This window comes from Egretta garzetta, unplaced genomic scaffold (assembly GCF_000687185.1).
Source record: "Egretta garzetta isolate BGI_Z169 unplaced genomic scaffold, ASM68718v1 scaffold547, whole genome shotgun sequence".
NCBI lineage: Eukaryota > Metazoa > Chordata > Aves > Pelecaniformes > Ardeidae > Egretta > Egretta garzetta.
The window spans coordinates 257,763-271,874 of NW_009260174.1; the positions used below are offsets into that span (position 1 = coordinate 257,763).

A 14,112-nucleotide genomic window follows, 5' to 3' on the forward strand; every position below is an offset into this window, starting at 1 on the left:
TGGTACTAAATCCAAAACACAGCACTATGCTAGCTACTATGAAGAAAATTAGCTCTATCCCAGCCAAAACCAGGACACCTAGTTTATCCTATCTGCCTTCCATCCACTGCCCCAAAAGTTATGGGTCTTCCATATGTCCTGTTTCTTATCTGCCAGCCTCGTATGGAGTTCTCAGATACACCAGGACATCCCCAAAACCGAAGACACTTAAATATGAACAACTGCATTGAGCTCTTAATGGAATTAAGAAATCAATTCAAGAGGATCAGCCACAAGGTGTCTACCTCAGGGTGAAATGGATTGCTGTGGGCTACAAGTGACGACATTTGCTAGGGACTTGATTCAGTTTCTCACAAATACATGTCTAGGGCCATCTGAGATGGCCTAGGGCATTTGAGTGGCCTCCAGCTGCAATTACAGAAAGGTAAAGGCCTCCCAGAAGTCCTCTGTCATGTCTGCCAGTCTTGTGGGGATGTTGTATATGCACCTCAATAACTCTAGAACTGTACTTGTAGGCAAATGAACCAGACTTCCACTGAGTATATGCATATACACACCTAAACTCAGATGCATTAATTTAGAACTGAATCCTATGGTGGATACGTATTGTTCAGTTGGGAAGAGTTAATATGGCTTCTATAGAATTCTACAATTTTGTAGAACCAGAGTTCTTTAAAGGCATCAGTCAAGTTATGGATGGAGATTAAAATTATATATTACAGTTGGGTTTCCAAAAGGCTTTTAGCACAACCCCCTCACCAAACGCATTTAAGGAAACTTGATAACCTTGTCATAAGAACAAAGGGCCTGGCACAGATAATTAATTGGGTAAGGGAAAATAGATAGGAGTAAATTGCTAGTTCCTGCAATAGAAAAAGGTCACCCATGGAGTTCTGTAAGTACCTGCACTGGACTGCTCAAGTTGTTTATAAAAGAGTTGGAAAAGGACACTAATCTGTGAGATAAAGTTTACTGATGATACTAGGTTATTCCGGACATTAAGCCAGTTTACCTGTGAAGAACTGCAGAATAACTTAGAAGTACTGTTTAGTATCTTCATCAACAACATAGACAGTGGAATCAAGCGCACCCTCAGGAAATTTGCAGATGACAGCAAGCTGAGAGGTGCAGTTGACACTCCTGAGAGACAGGATGCCATTCAGAGGGACCTGGACAAACTCAAGAAGTGGGCCCATGTGGGCTCATGAGGTTCAAAGCCAAGTGGCACCTGGGTCAAGGCGACCCCCAGTATCAATACAGGCTGGGGGATGAAGGGATTGAGAGCAGCCATCTGGAAGAGGACTCAGGGGTACCGGTGGATGAAAAGCTGGACATGAGCCAGCAATGTGTGCTGGCAGCCCGGAAGGCCAACCGTATCCTGGGATGTATCAAAGGAATTGTGACCAGCAGGTCAAGGGAAGTGACTCTGCCCCTCTACTCTGCTCTGGTGAGACCCCACCTGGAGTACTGCGTCCAGCTCTGGAGCCCTCAGCACAAGAAGGACATGGAAGTGTTGGAGCAGGTCCAGAGGAGGGCCACAAAAAATGATCCAAGGGCTGAAGCACCTCTCCTAGGAGAACAGGCTGAGAGACTTGGGCTTGTTCAGCCTGGAGAAGAAAAAGCTCTGAGGAGACCTTATTGCAGCTTTGTTACCAGTGACAAACAAAATTCAAGTAGATAACCACAAAGTGACATATACGTTAAAAAACAAATTGCACATGTAAAAGTTGAGTTCTGAGCTAACAACTGCAGTTCAGGATTGACATCTTGGGTTATGACAGCCAGTTTTTAAAAAATGCCAGCTTAATCCAAGCAGTAGGAAGTAAATAAAATTTTAGGAGTCACAAAGATTAAAAAAGATAATAAAAGAGGTAACATTGTTATTTCATCATACAAATCCATGGTTTGTTCGTATCTTAAGAACTGTGCAAAATTCTCTTGGCTCCACAGAAAAAGGTTATTGTGAAACTAGAAAAGACAAGGATGATCAAAGTTATGGGTGGGCTTATGTGTAAGAAAAGATTAGGTAAATTAAAACTCTTCAGTCTAGAAAAGAAATGGCTGATACAGGACACAACAAACAACAACACAATCTTGTGTCATGAAGAGGAATAATAGGGACTGATTGCTCCATATGTCTCCCAATGTAAGACTTAGATATATGACATCAACAGAGAGCAGGAGAAAAAAAAAATTAGGTTCCTACACTTTACCAGAGGATACTTGGGATCTGAAAAGTGTATTTGCTTTCAAGAGGAGACAAGGTAAGGTGGTGGAAGAGAAATTCATTCAGTGTTACTATATGCTCAGGAACCACATAAAACCCAAAAAGGTTCTGGATAGAGGCTAGAAGTGTGGGAAAGCATCAAATATGCCACCTCAATTTTATATTTTTCCCTAGGCAGCCACTTTATTCTACTGCTGGAGACAATACTGTGCTACATGGACCACTGCATGTTCTAAACTAGTTACATTAAATGTAAGTTTCCATACAAGAAAGCAATTATATTTTTTGATACCTGTTCTTCTGGATATGATAAAATAGTATCTTACCCCTTCTTTTCGTTCATGTAGGTTTAAATATTTTAAATTGTCTTCTGCTATTTCATCTACAGTCTGGGGCCTAACCACTAATGTTTCCATGGCATCAGTGAGAAATGAAGAAACATCATATAGGTGAGCTATATAAAGAAAGGTGGAAAACAAAGATATTATGGAAAAAATATTTGTGGTAATAAATATGCAACTCAGACAAATGTCCTGTGACACAACACTGTCATAAGATATGATTATGTACACAAAGTATTTCTTAAAAAATTGCTTTAAATGTTGAAAAGATTCACAAACAAAAGATTGATTAAGCGATAATGTTGTATTTTCCTACCAAGGTAGATCTTTTTGGTACTGAGAAAGGAGCTGTACAATTCCAGAAATAATACATCTTCCAGGAAACAATTCATCTTTCAGGTTATGGAAAACTTTCTGCACAACCCCTGTTCTGTGTTTCTGTGCTGATTGTTATATTTAAAGCACAAAGCAATGGTATTTCTCACCATCTACACCTTATTCCATCTTTTCTACCTGTTTCAGTATAGATAGACTGCCCAAAAATAGGAAAATATTTTGCACTCTTCAACGCTCTGCATTTTGACAATCTAAGTGACAAGTAACTCTGTGGAATAAGTGTTGATTATTTAAGACTTCTGATGAAGTATTTCAATTTGCGAAAGAAAAATCTAATAATATTTTTAGTTACAACACTTCATGATGCCTCCTTCAATTACCATCAAGTGTCAAAGAAATTTTCCTCCAAACAAAAGAAACATGCAAAATAATGTTCATATGTATTCTTTTACAGCTGGAACAGATGTGGCCAAAAAACCGAATGCAAAAGATGCACATGGACAAAAAGGGGCCTTAGGTTAGGCCTGTAGTGAAAAATTAGTAACAGGTTACTTTCTATGCACTATGATTTCTGCAGCTCACTATGCCCAAGAGTAAAATATTTCTTAAATAAAAAGAATATTTACATTAACACAAATGTCCACAAGTACAACAGGAACAACAAAAAAAGTTATTCATTATGGTTACTTACCTTGAATAGATTTTCTCAAAGAAATAACAAGGACATCATACAACTTCTGGATGAAATCATCAATTGCAGTTTTCACAGGGTTGCAATTAACAGTTAAACAGTCTATCCTTACGATGCTTCAAGACAAAAAGATTAGAAAATAGTAAATATTCAGTAGTATACTTATGTGTCAATATCTCTAAGATCTATGCAGATCTATAGTTTACCCTGATTTTGTGGCCTAATGAGAAAAAAATTACCTCATAATTCTACAAATTAAAAATCATAGTTTATTGGGAAAATGACTTATATTATTGAAATATTTATAATCATTAGGCATATGTATGCAGTTCTATGGGGGGTAAGGTCTAATGCTCTGCTCCTCCAAGTAGTTAGAAATTTACTTTATTTTATATAACCAATGTCACTAAATTCAGAAGGACTATATCTAGACTCAAAAATAAAAATATTTCAATTATTTGTAGTCATGTCTTTAAATCTCTAATTTCCATGAGAACATACTAATCCAGGCTTCAATATTCTTAAGAACATAAGAAAAGCCTTAGTGAGTCATATCAAGGCTCCGTATCTAATATCTCACAGTGACTGTTAAGCAGATGCCTAAAGAACATGAAGAAAAGAGCTACCTTATTTGATACTTTCCTGAGTATCCTCCCTCAACACCAATTATTTTCACTTCATGGCACTTTACAGCCACATGTGGATTCTGGCTATAAGACATGTCAGCCAATTTCTCTTCTATTCACCACAGTCTGTCCTTATTAAAATCTTTACTACTCAGAATATCACTTAGCCAACAAGTTCCACCAGTCCATTCTGCTAAATGAAACGTCACCTCTTTTTACTTGTTCTGAACATGATTCCCACCAGTTTCATTTGAGAACTCTTAATTATGCAATACACTGAATTCCATGTGAATATATGTAAAAATAAAAGCCTACACTAGCATATCTTAAACCATAAGTTATAAGAGGTAATCAAGGGTTTAAATACATTAATTATTTAATGTATAAACATCTACGAAGTCTGTTCCAAACTGCCACATATAGTCCACATGTACAGGACTTAGCTAAAAGAGCTGTTAAAACATCACCGTGTTTTGTAGTATTTCAGAATCAGCCCTGAATTTTGAGGGAGTTTCCCATCATATCAAAGGAAGACATTAAAAGTTCTCAGAGAAGGCTGCACAGACAGAAGCTAATAAATGTCTAAAAATAAAATCAAAAAACAAAAACCTAAACATTTTAAAAGTACGTCAATATCTAAAAAAAAAATGTCTATTTTACTATTACCTTTAAAATGTGATAGAATACATTATTCAAACTAAAGAATAGAGTTACACTGTACCTTGGAAGACGTTCTGCTTCTTTCCCTCTCACTTTTAATGCTTTGAAGTTTTTTTCCCAGTCCTGTTTGCTGGAAAGATGTGTCTCCACCAAAGTTTCCATATCTACTTGGCCAATTACAATCCATTCCTTTTCAACATTATTTTTGATTTCATGGAAAAGAAATATTTCCTAGACTAAAAAACTCTGCTTCTCAATAATATTAAAATACTTTAATAACATTTTCAAGCTACATTTTCTTTAACTTTTGTGCTCCTTCAGTTATCTACAGATTCTCTTAGTGCAAAAATCAGAAGGTACAAAATGGTTTGACATATTCACACATTTAAGGATTAAAAACACATTTTGATTAAAAATAGATTTTGAACAAGACCACTATCATACTGAGGTTTCAATGGGAACTGCACATGTGCTTCAAGCCAGGTATGTGCTTAAGCAGCTTGCTTAACATGGATGTACTTAGCAAGCTTTTGCTTATATGCCTTGCAGAAAAGGACAATAATGCACAAATCATATTGCTCAGCTACTTCTAGAATGTCTGAAGCTTAAAATGATACAAATGTAAAGAAAAAGCATGAGTCAGTCAAATATTGAAAATACCTTGAATTGATTAGAAACTTCTGTCAGCCTTCTGAACAAATCCTCTGCTTTACTGAAAGCAGTCAGAAATCCATCTGCATTTCTTTCAGTCATAACAGTGAATATAGACTCATCTTCTGCTTCACTTACTCCCCTGAACTGGTTTGGAATGGAGATGAATCTCTTCATTTCTCTGTAATATCTAGCCCGTACTTCTTCAAAAGGAGGTCTGAACTGCAACTGGCCTTGCCTAAAAAGTGAAACATATCATACAAAAACTAATATTTGAATGAAATATGAGCCAGAATACTTTCTTAATGGGGAGAAAAAAAAAATCTTACTTGAATGTTAGATCAATATTTATTTCTGGTAAATTCTCATTGAGTGCTTCTAAGCCCATTTGATACTGATGCTCCAGAGCTTTGTAAAGTTGATGATTCCAGTGCTGTCTCCAAGCTTTCATATCGCATGATTTGAAACCCTAAAATTTAACAATGTTTATTTTCATTTTATTTTATTCCTCAAACCATAATTAACTGAGCACAGTACAATGCCTGAAGACCAGCATCTTAGTAAAATTCAAAGAAGTATCACACCACTGGAACAGGCTCCCCAGGGTCATGGAACCAAGCCTGTCAGAGTTCAAGGAGTGTCTGGACAATGCTCTTAGTCATGTGGTTTAGTTTTAGGTAGTTCTGCAAGGAGTTGGACTCAATGATCCTTATGGGTCCCTTCCAACTCAAGATATTCTATGATTCTATGACCAGTTTGAATATTAAGATTTAGAGCTTTTACATTTATATCAAATGAATATAGGAATTAAAAAAAAATCCAAATAAAACCAGTCTCTATGCCAGTTCAGCATAACAACTTCACTGAGGTTCATCTCCCACTGATTTACTATGAGATTCTTCAAGGTTACTCTAAAATGTATGGGACTCTTCTGGAAATAAGTTAGAGCTGGCTGAATGAGAGATCGAAACCTATATCACACCTTTTATTTTCCTACGATACGTGGGCTACCTTTTAAACAGTATTCCAGAAAACTCTTGTGTTTCCACAGATCAACACTAACTAACGAGTAGATATAAGATTTTATCTTAAAGAATTCAGAATTAATAATAGCGAATTTTCACTAGAATCTGCTACACTGCACTGTAAGAATATCATACTCAAGTCTGTAAACGCTCACTTGTAAGCTATCCAAGGATTTTGAAAAGGGCAATACAAGTTAAAAAAGGAATTAGAAACTTCTTCCAGCTTAACAGGTTCTCTTATTTAATTGGATAGAGATTTTCAGCCAGGGCTTTGGAGGCAGTCCAAGGCTGCTGCAGGAAGCTACACAGTTAAGGTCTGCCCTACAATTCAAGGCCACCCAAAGGAACTCTTCCAACAGAAAGATTCCAGGGATTAAGAAAATTTAAGCCTTTAAAATAATACACTGACTTCAAGAAAAAAATTTGCAAACTAAGTTTCAAAAGAAATTACAAACCAAAAGCTGAATCAATGCACTTAAGTATTATTCATATTATTTTGAGAAGATGGAAAAATTATAGGAAAAATACAGTTAAAATATTGCATTTATTTGACTGGCAAATACCAACTAAAATAATCCGGGTTTGCATTAAAAAGACTAAGAACATCCCACCCATCTAAGAATATAGCCCCATTATTGCTAAAGGTTATAGGAAAAATTAAACTGAGTTGAATGATACCTCAAAACAGCTCAAGTGATAGCAATATCATCCAGTTACTTTGATGATACTCTTTATCAAAATCTCAATCATCTTATTTGATGGTCTTAAGGGTCTTTTCCAACCTAAAGGATTCTATGATTCTAGTCTGAATGTTGACAGTTGATAAGTGAACAAATAAAAATGTGGTTTTTTCATTATTTCAGGCAGAAATACATTTTAATTCTAAATTTTAGACATTTGTTCTATTCTGCCTGGGGATCACTCATACCTGTACCAATTTCTTTATTTTACCTTGTGTTAATGGCTCAGAGACAACTAATCTACATGACCTAAGTTTTCCCTTTTTTTTATCTAACCCCTGTCATCTGACCAAGTGTTCTTCTCCCATTACTAGTATGACATAAAAAAGATTATCCTCATCCTCGTCATCTGAGATTTTACCTCACATGTGGCATCAACTAAGTAGTCAGTTTTCCTGAGCTAGCTAGTAACACCTTAATCAAAATTAAGTCAGTCATGCTATATTTGAGTCTTAAATCTTGATTACTGTTGAAAAGTCAATTGTTCACAGTTTGCAACATGATAATGAAACCCTGCCTGTGACTCAAGGCTGGCAAAACCAGTTCTGAGCTCCTGGAGTCCATCTTTCCAACGCTGCTGCTGACGAAGTAGATCAATATTCATGAGAGATATAACCTGTTAAAAGAATTTTAAAGGATAATAAACATATTCATCACCACTTAAATGAAAGAAAGGGTAAAGTAAGCTATAAGACACATGATTTCAATTGCACCTGGAAAATATACCTTTTCAATGAAGTTTGTGTGCCACTTTCTTAGTTTTCTATTTTCAGTGGAAAGCCGTTCAGCAGCAGCTTGGAGCTTTTGGATATAAACTTCCAATTCTCTAGGATTATCCCATGTTATTTGAGCTTTTCCTCCAGGACCAGATTTTGAATGCTTGAAAAACATAGAACTTTTGTAAGGTTTAATGACAACTATAGTCTACCAGATAGCATACAGGAAGTGATAATATTAGAAAGATGGTTTTACTCCTAGTAAAAAGTGGAGGACTTCCCTCTCACTGTTGCACTAGAGACATAATAATCTGGCAAATCACAAACAGGCCTATCATTATAGCTACATCAATGCACTGGGAAGGATTAACGCCAGACTCTTAACAGACCTTGAAATAAATCCACTGATGTTCAGACTCCTACCCCACATGCATAAGCAGACATCTTAAGCGCAGAGGACACCTTCAACAACCCCCTTCCACTTTGTTCTGCACAGACCAAAAACCAAAATGTCACACTAACAACTGCTATCCAACTTCACCTGTTTATCATTAAATAAATCTTTTCAATTACATTGTAAAATTCCACTGACTCATAAGCAGCTTTGGGGAGTTCCATTTCTCTGGGCTTTTTATCAAGATTCTAGGGGTTTTATACCTTTTGCTAAGTTTACAGTAGAAAATCAGAAGAAAAAAAACATCTGAAGTTCCACAACTGGACCTATTCCTACAAGACGCAAGGCAGAAATCATGTCAAACAACAGAATATGTTGTGTCTTTGAACACTTCTGCACCATCACTGTCTTACAGACTGCACACTAAAGGAATCTGTGCCATAATCTGCAGCCAGGCCAAGAAAAATTTAAAGAGACATTTTGGGATCTTTTTCCAGGACACTTTTGAACCTACAGTTTGGTCTGGACTCTCCACCAGTTTGTGTAAACTAAGCCCAATCCCAACATCCGTTCTACTTTCAGTCCCATTCTTATACTCTGTCTTGCAAAATGGTTCTCAGGAGCGAGTTTCCAAACATTTCTGTAATGCTTGCTCTGGAAGCATTATTCTCTTTTGGGCATGTTATAATTTTCCAGACATTCTCACATTGTAAGAGCATTGGAAGAAGGTGGAGTCCTTCAAACTGATCAAAAATAGTAATCTGAAATTCATGACATACAACATGTTTCTCCAGGCATAAAATGGAGATACAGTGTTAAAAACCTGTAGATTGTAGTGTAATTTTAAAGTTCATATTGTCGCTTCAAAGCAGAAAAATGGAATTAAGTAAGTAGATTCCTCCAAAGTGCTGCACATTCCTTACAAGAATCTAAAACTTCTTTAAGTATAGTGAACTTCCTAGCAATTACAAAAAAAACCACCTCTTGTCAGAGCAACTATATTATGTCTGAACACCAACCCACTGTAACAAACTGCATGCATAAGTCCATAATCAGGTAGATCCACTGATTCTTTGTTCTTAATCTAAATCAGAAACTATCCACTTTCAACCTGCCCAAAATATGAATTAGAAATATTCAAGGGAATTACAAATCCAGAATAAAGTATATGCCATTTTTACTAGCAGACAAAAATAATATTATTTGGATCTATTAAAACAGGAGTTACATCCCCAACTATTAAGGAATTGACCACATCATGGTTCATGTATAAATTCAAACACTGAAAAAAATTCCTGAGAGAGCATATTACACTAATACCCAAAATAAAAAGGAGTAAGCAGTTGTTTAAATAACAATATCAAAAAAAAAGGGCCACTGATTTCAATAAATGCTAACTAAATAGATGGTGTTGCTTGTATGGGAAGGCTGCAGTTAAAAAGTCCAGCAATAAACACAGAAAAAGCAGCACAGAATATGCAGATACTACTGAAATTAAAAATACAAAGACAGAGGAATTCTTTCACCTTAATTATCTGTTCAAATGCTAGAGCAGACTGTAACATCATTGGCTTCTGACACTCAATCATCTGTTGATCAATAGAATTATAAAAATGCACCACCTGTAAAAATGGAGAGATTAAATTTACAAGAACAGATAAAAATATTTATGTGCCAATAAACATAAAACAGGAAATTTCTAAAAGTATTGCCCAATCAATACCATTAAGAAATGAGAATTAACTATACTAGTAAAATGTTTACAAAAATAAAGTACAACACTAACGTGATCCTATTTTCTTCTAGTGACGAACTCTAATAGCAAAAGAGACTGCTACTTACACATCTGATGTGATTACACTTCACCTTAAGTGACATAGGTTCACTCTCTGATTTATTATATGTGGAACAGTTCTGCTACTGTATGCAAACGAAGGCATCTTGTGCCACTTCAGAGACCTTCAAGTACCCGTGACATCCAGCAGGATATGACATATAGACCTAAGAAAGATCTATTTACTTCCAGATTGGCAGCGAAGTAAGATGCATACCCTACAACTTGGTTTAGTTGCCCACAGATAGACATCTAGTGCCTTTTGAGATCACTAAGATTTCCACTTGGGCACCCGTCAATGATCCAGATGGATGGGTATCTTGTAGGTCTTGTATCATCTCTGCCTTAGCTGTGCAGGTATCTCAAATACCAATGACACCTCATGTGAAACTGAATTGAGCCTATGTATCTACATAAGAATTTTTACCAGCGTATACATATTTATTCTCGCACCTTCCAGTAACAAAAGAAAACTTGACATGGTCTTTCAACTGAAATATAAGACTAATAAAAACTTCTGTTGCATTGAGTCAAATCAAAAATAACCACCCTAAAACACAAACACACATTTCTATTAAAATACGTATTAATATATTTTCAGTTGAAAACTAGCAAAGGTGAGGATAAGCTGGTCCATTTTATGACATTTTCCTTCAGTTACAATAATCAGAAACCGAGACTAAAATGAGGAGATCAATGAATTACTTGTGTTATTTTTGTACATTCATACAGTAACTTCACATAGCTTTAATACTATAATTCATTTGTTTCAAAAGAAGACATATTCCGAAACTGTAAAGCATTTATTTTTCTTCTCTTTTAAGGACTCAGTTAATTTGTTCAAGAAAAAAAGTAGCTTTCATACAGACAAACACAGCAAACAGCTTAACCACACAGTCAGAAAAGGTAATAGTCTAGAAATGTTCTACTACTAAAGCTGGGAAGGCAGAACAGGAAGATATTATGACATTTAATCTTATACCTGTTTGAGGATGACCGCCTGCTTACAGAACTTTTGTGCAGTGTTTGCAACACGCTGTATTTTAGCCGGTATGGCAAAACCAAGTGCTGATAGCTGACGTACTTCTCTTAAGAGAGTCACCAAACGATCTGAATAAAGTATGTTTAATGTTCCAAAGGCATGATCCAACTCCATTACAGGACTATTAGCTTGGATGCTAAACCAAAATCAAATTAAACATATTATTGTATATAATTTGATATTGATCCTTTCTTAGGTGCATTTTATAATAATATAATAAACAATTCTAAAAAGCTTGATGTCATGCTATCACATTTTTCTATGTTTATTAACATTTTCATTTACTCTGAAGTTATTCTAGTAACCTTTCTCTAGATTCAAAGCCAGCAGAGACAAGAAAAATGAGCATGCCTGTTGGTTTTGCCCACACAGTTTTTCTGGCTTGTTACAATAGTCAATGTGTAACTCACAGCTAGACAGTGTTTCTCAGAACCACTGGACCCATCATACTCTCTCAAGCAGGCACTTCTACTGCAGGCCCTAGCCTGCAGCACTGCAGGGAGGTTCACTGGAGGGAACCAATCCAAGAACCAGGACTTGGATCAGTGAAACGTTTTGGTATATGTAGACGCTAACAAGCATATCAGCCTATCTTTAGATTCTACTCCATTTTTTTTTCCTACTGTAGTAATACTTCTACCACCATCTTTTCAGGCTTCTTTCATAAAAACTTCAGCTTTACTTATTTTTTCACTTTTTTTCTCATCTTTTTCTAGTTCCCATATCCATTGCATTCCCCTTTGCAGTGAGCTATGTCTTTCCTTTTAATTAATCTCTTCACATCTTTTAAAATCTCACAATAACAAGATTTTACGGTACTAATAAATTAGACGGCTGTTATATATTGGAGTGCTAAATCTGCTTATTTGTTGTATTTCAGTGTTTTTTGTAAAATAAAAGTTTACATAGAAGTAACAACTCCTGTATCCTCTGAAACTGTGGACAAACTCTTTGTTCAAAGAAAGTTTGTGACACTCAGAGGTGCAGACAGAAGCTATGTGGTCAATCAACTAAAAAAAATTGTTAAAGTATATTTTAATATTCCATAAAATAATTGCATTATTTTGGGGAACACAATTCATGAGGTTTAAATTTATTTTCTTACCCTTCTTTCATCTGCTCTATTTAGACTGCAGAATTTCTTGTGAATAGCAATTTATTTGTTACTCTAAGTGTGTGTCATCTGTATATCACAGCTATACTCTAATCTCATCTGGTTTCTTGACATTAGCACTACATGGATTACAATGGATAACAAGTAGTAACAACAAGCCAACAAAACCAAATGTGTCTTTCATTCCAAAAGATTAGTTATTAACTGTAAACTCTACCCTACCAACTAAGCCTGGCAGGATGATGAAATTATGATGGACTCTTCCATTTTGTATCTCCACTAATTCTCAGTTATGTAATTTTTATTTCCTTTGTCAAGTACTATTAAATTACACCACACTACGGATTTCAGCATAAACATTATTTAAACAAAAACTTATTTACCAAAGTCCTGACTTGGGATTTGATAATTCTGACTGGATATTCCTAGACCAATCATCAAATTGTTCCTGTTCATACACTTTTAACTGTTCCAGAAAAGAATCTGCACTTTGATGAAAAGTTTGAAATCCAGACAAGTCAGACAAAAGAGCTTCTGCCAGCTTGACAGCATCATCCACCTTAAACACAATCACAAAGACAAGAAGCTTAACTTCCCAGTATTCAATTAGAAAAGAAAAATCAGCACAATAAAAATCAGTATTATAAAACATCCAAGTGGGACTCAAAAACAGATAATAAAAAAAAAAAAGTGAATCCTGAAGTGTGTCCCAGATGTTCAAATTCCCATGACAGTAAATTGGGTCTGAATAAGCTGTCCACCACAGGTGTCTACCACTATGAAGATACCCCAGAATATCCCACCTGGTCTTTAGTTAGTTCTCCATAAAGGTAGAAATCCCCCATGCATCTTTTGTTGTATCTATAAGGTCCATGCCAATACTCAAAGGTATTTCAAATGGGATTTCACATCTACATGTGGACAAATTAACCAAAACCCTAGTCAATAAAATCAGCAGAGATTTGAGAGCAATTAAAAAATTTAGCATAGCCTAAAGCAGACACACAACTGACACTTATCAGCTGTGCTGCTTTTATCTCTGTAGGACACATAACAAAGTAACTCCTTTAAGACCTCCACCCTTTGTCACATTCAGCTGAAATAGGCCCTTGAGATTTCTGTAAGTCAGAGGTGAATGCCAAAAAACTGGGCTAGTAGTTATTTTGGGATAAGTAACTTCTATCCTCATTCAAATCTATAGTTATTGTAAATGGCACTTATGTTTACAGAAAACATTTTGCTTTTAACTAGTCAATACTGTAGGGAAGCAACTAGAAAGGCCAAGGTTCACCTGGAACTAAGTCTGGCAAAGGACATCAAGGATAACAAGGAGGGCTTCTTCAAGTACGTCAGCAGTAAACGCAAGACCAGGGGTAATGTGGGACCGCTGCTGGACGAAATGAGTGCCCTGGTGACAGAAGATACAGAGAAGGCAGAGCTACTGAATGCCTTCTTTGCTTCAGTCTTCACTGTCAAGGCTGGCCCTCAGGCTCCCCAGTCCGGCTGGTAAGCGAGCAAGCTTGGAGAAAGGATGACCTTCCCTCTGTCGATGTGGGTCAGGTTAGGGATCTTTTAAGGAAGCTGGACACCCACAAGTCCATGGGCCCCGATGGAATGCACCCGCGAGTGCTAAAGGAACTGGCAGATGACATTGCTGAGCCACTCTCCATCATCTATGAAAGGTCGTGGAGAACAGGAGAGGTGCCTGAGGACTG

At 36.3% G+C, this 14,112-nt stretch overlaps 1 protein-coding gene across 1 annotated transcript in view; it reads right to left on the reverse strand.

Annotated features, from left to right (window-relative positions):
• DYNC2H1 (dynein cytoplasmic 2 heavy chain 1) overlaps positions 1-14,112 on the reverse strand; it is a 169,281-nt gene that overhangs the window by 145,908 nt on the left and 9,261 nt on the right. The window contains exons 11-20 of the mRNA XM_009641758.2: positions 12,781-12,956; positions 11,224-11,419; positions 9,934-10,029; positions 8,024-8,176; positions 7,815-7,913; positions 5,862-6,001; positions 5,542-5,770; positions 4,943-5,070; positions 3,596-3,711; positions 2,554-2,681 (exon numbers count right to left, since the gene is read on the reverse strand). Of these exons, the coding sequence (XP_009640053.1) occupies positions 2,554-2,681; positions 3,596-3,711; positions 4,943-5,070; positions 5,542-5,770; positions 5,862-6,001; positions 7,815-7,913; positions 8,024-8,176; positions 9,934-10,029; positions 11,224-11,419; positions 12,781-12,956 (1,461 nt within the window). The remainder of the gene's footprint in view (positions 1-2,553; positions 2,682-3,595; positions 3,712-4,942; positions 5,071-5,541; positions 5,771-5,861; positions 6,002-7,814; positions 7,914-8,023; positions 8,177-9,933; positions 10,030-11,223; positions 11,420-12,780; positions 12,957-14,112) is intronic.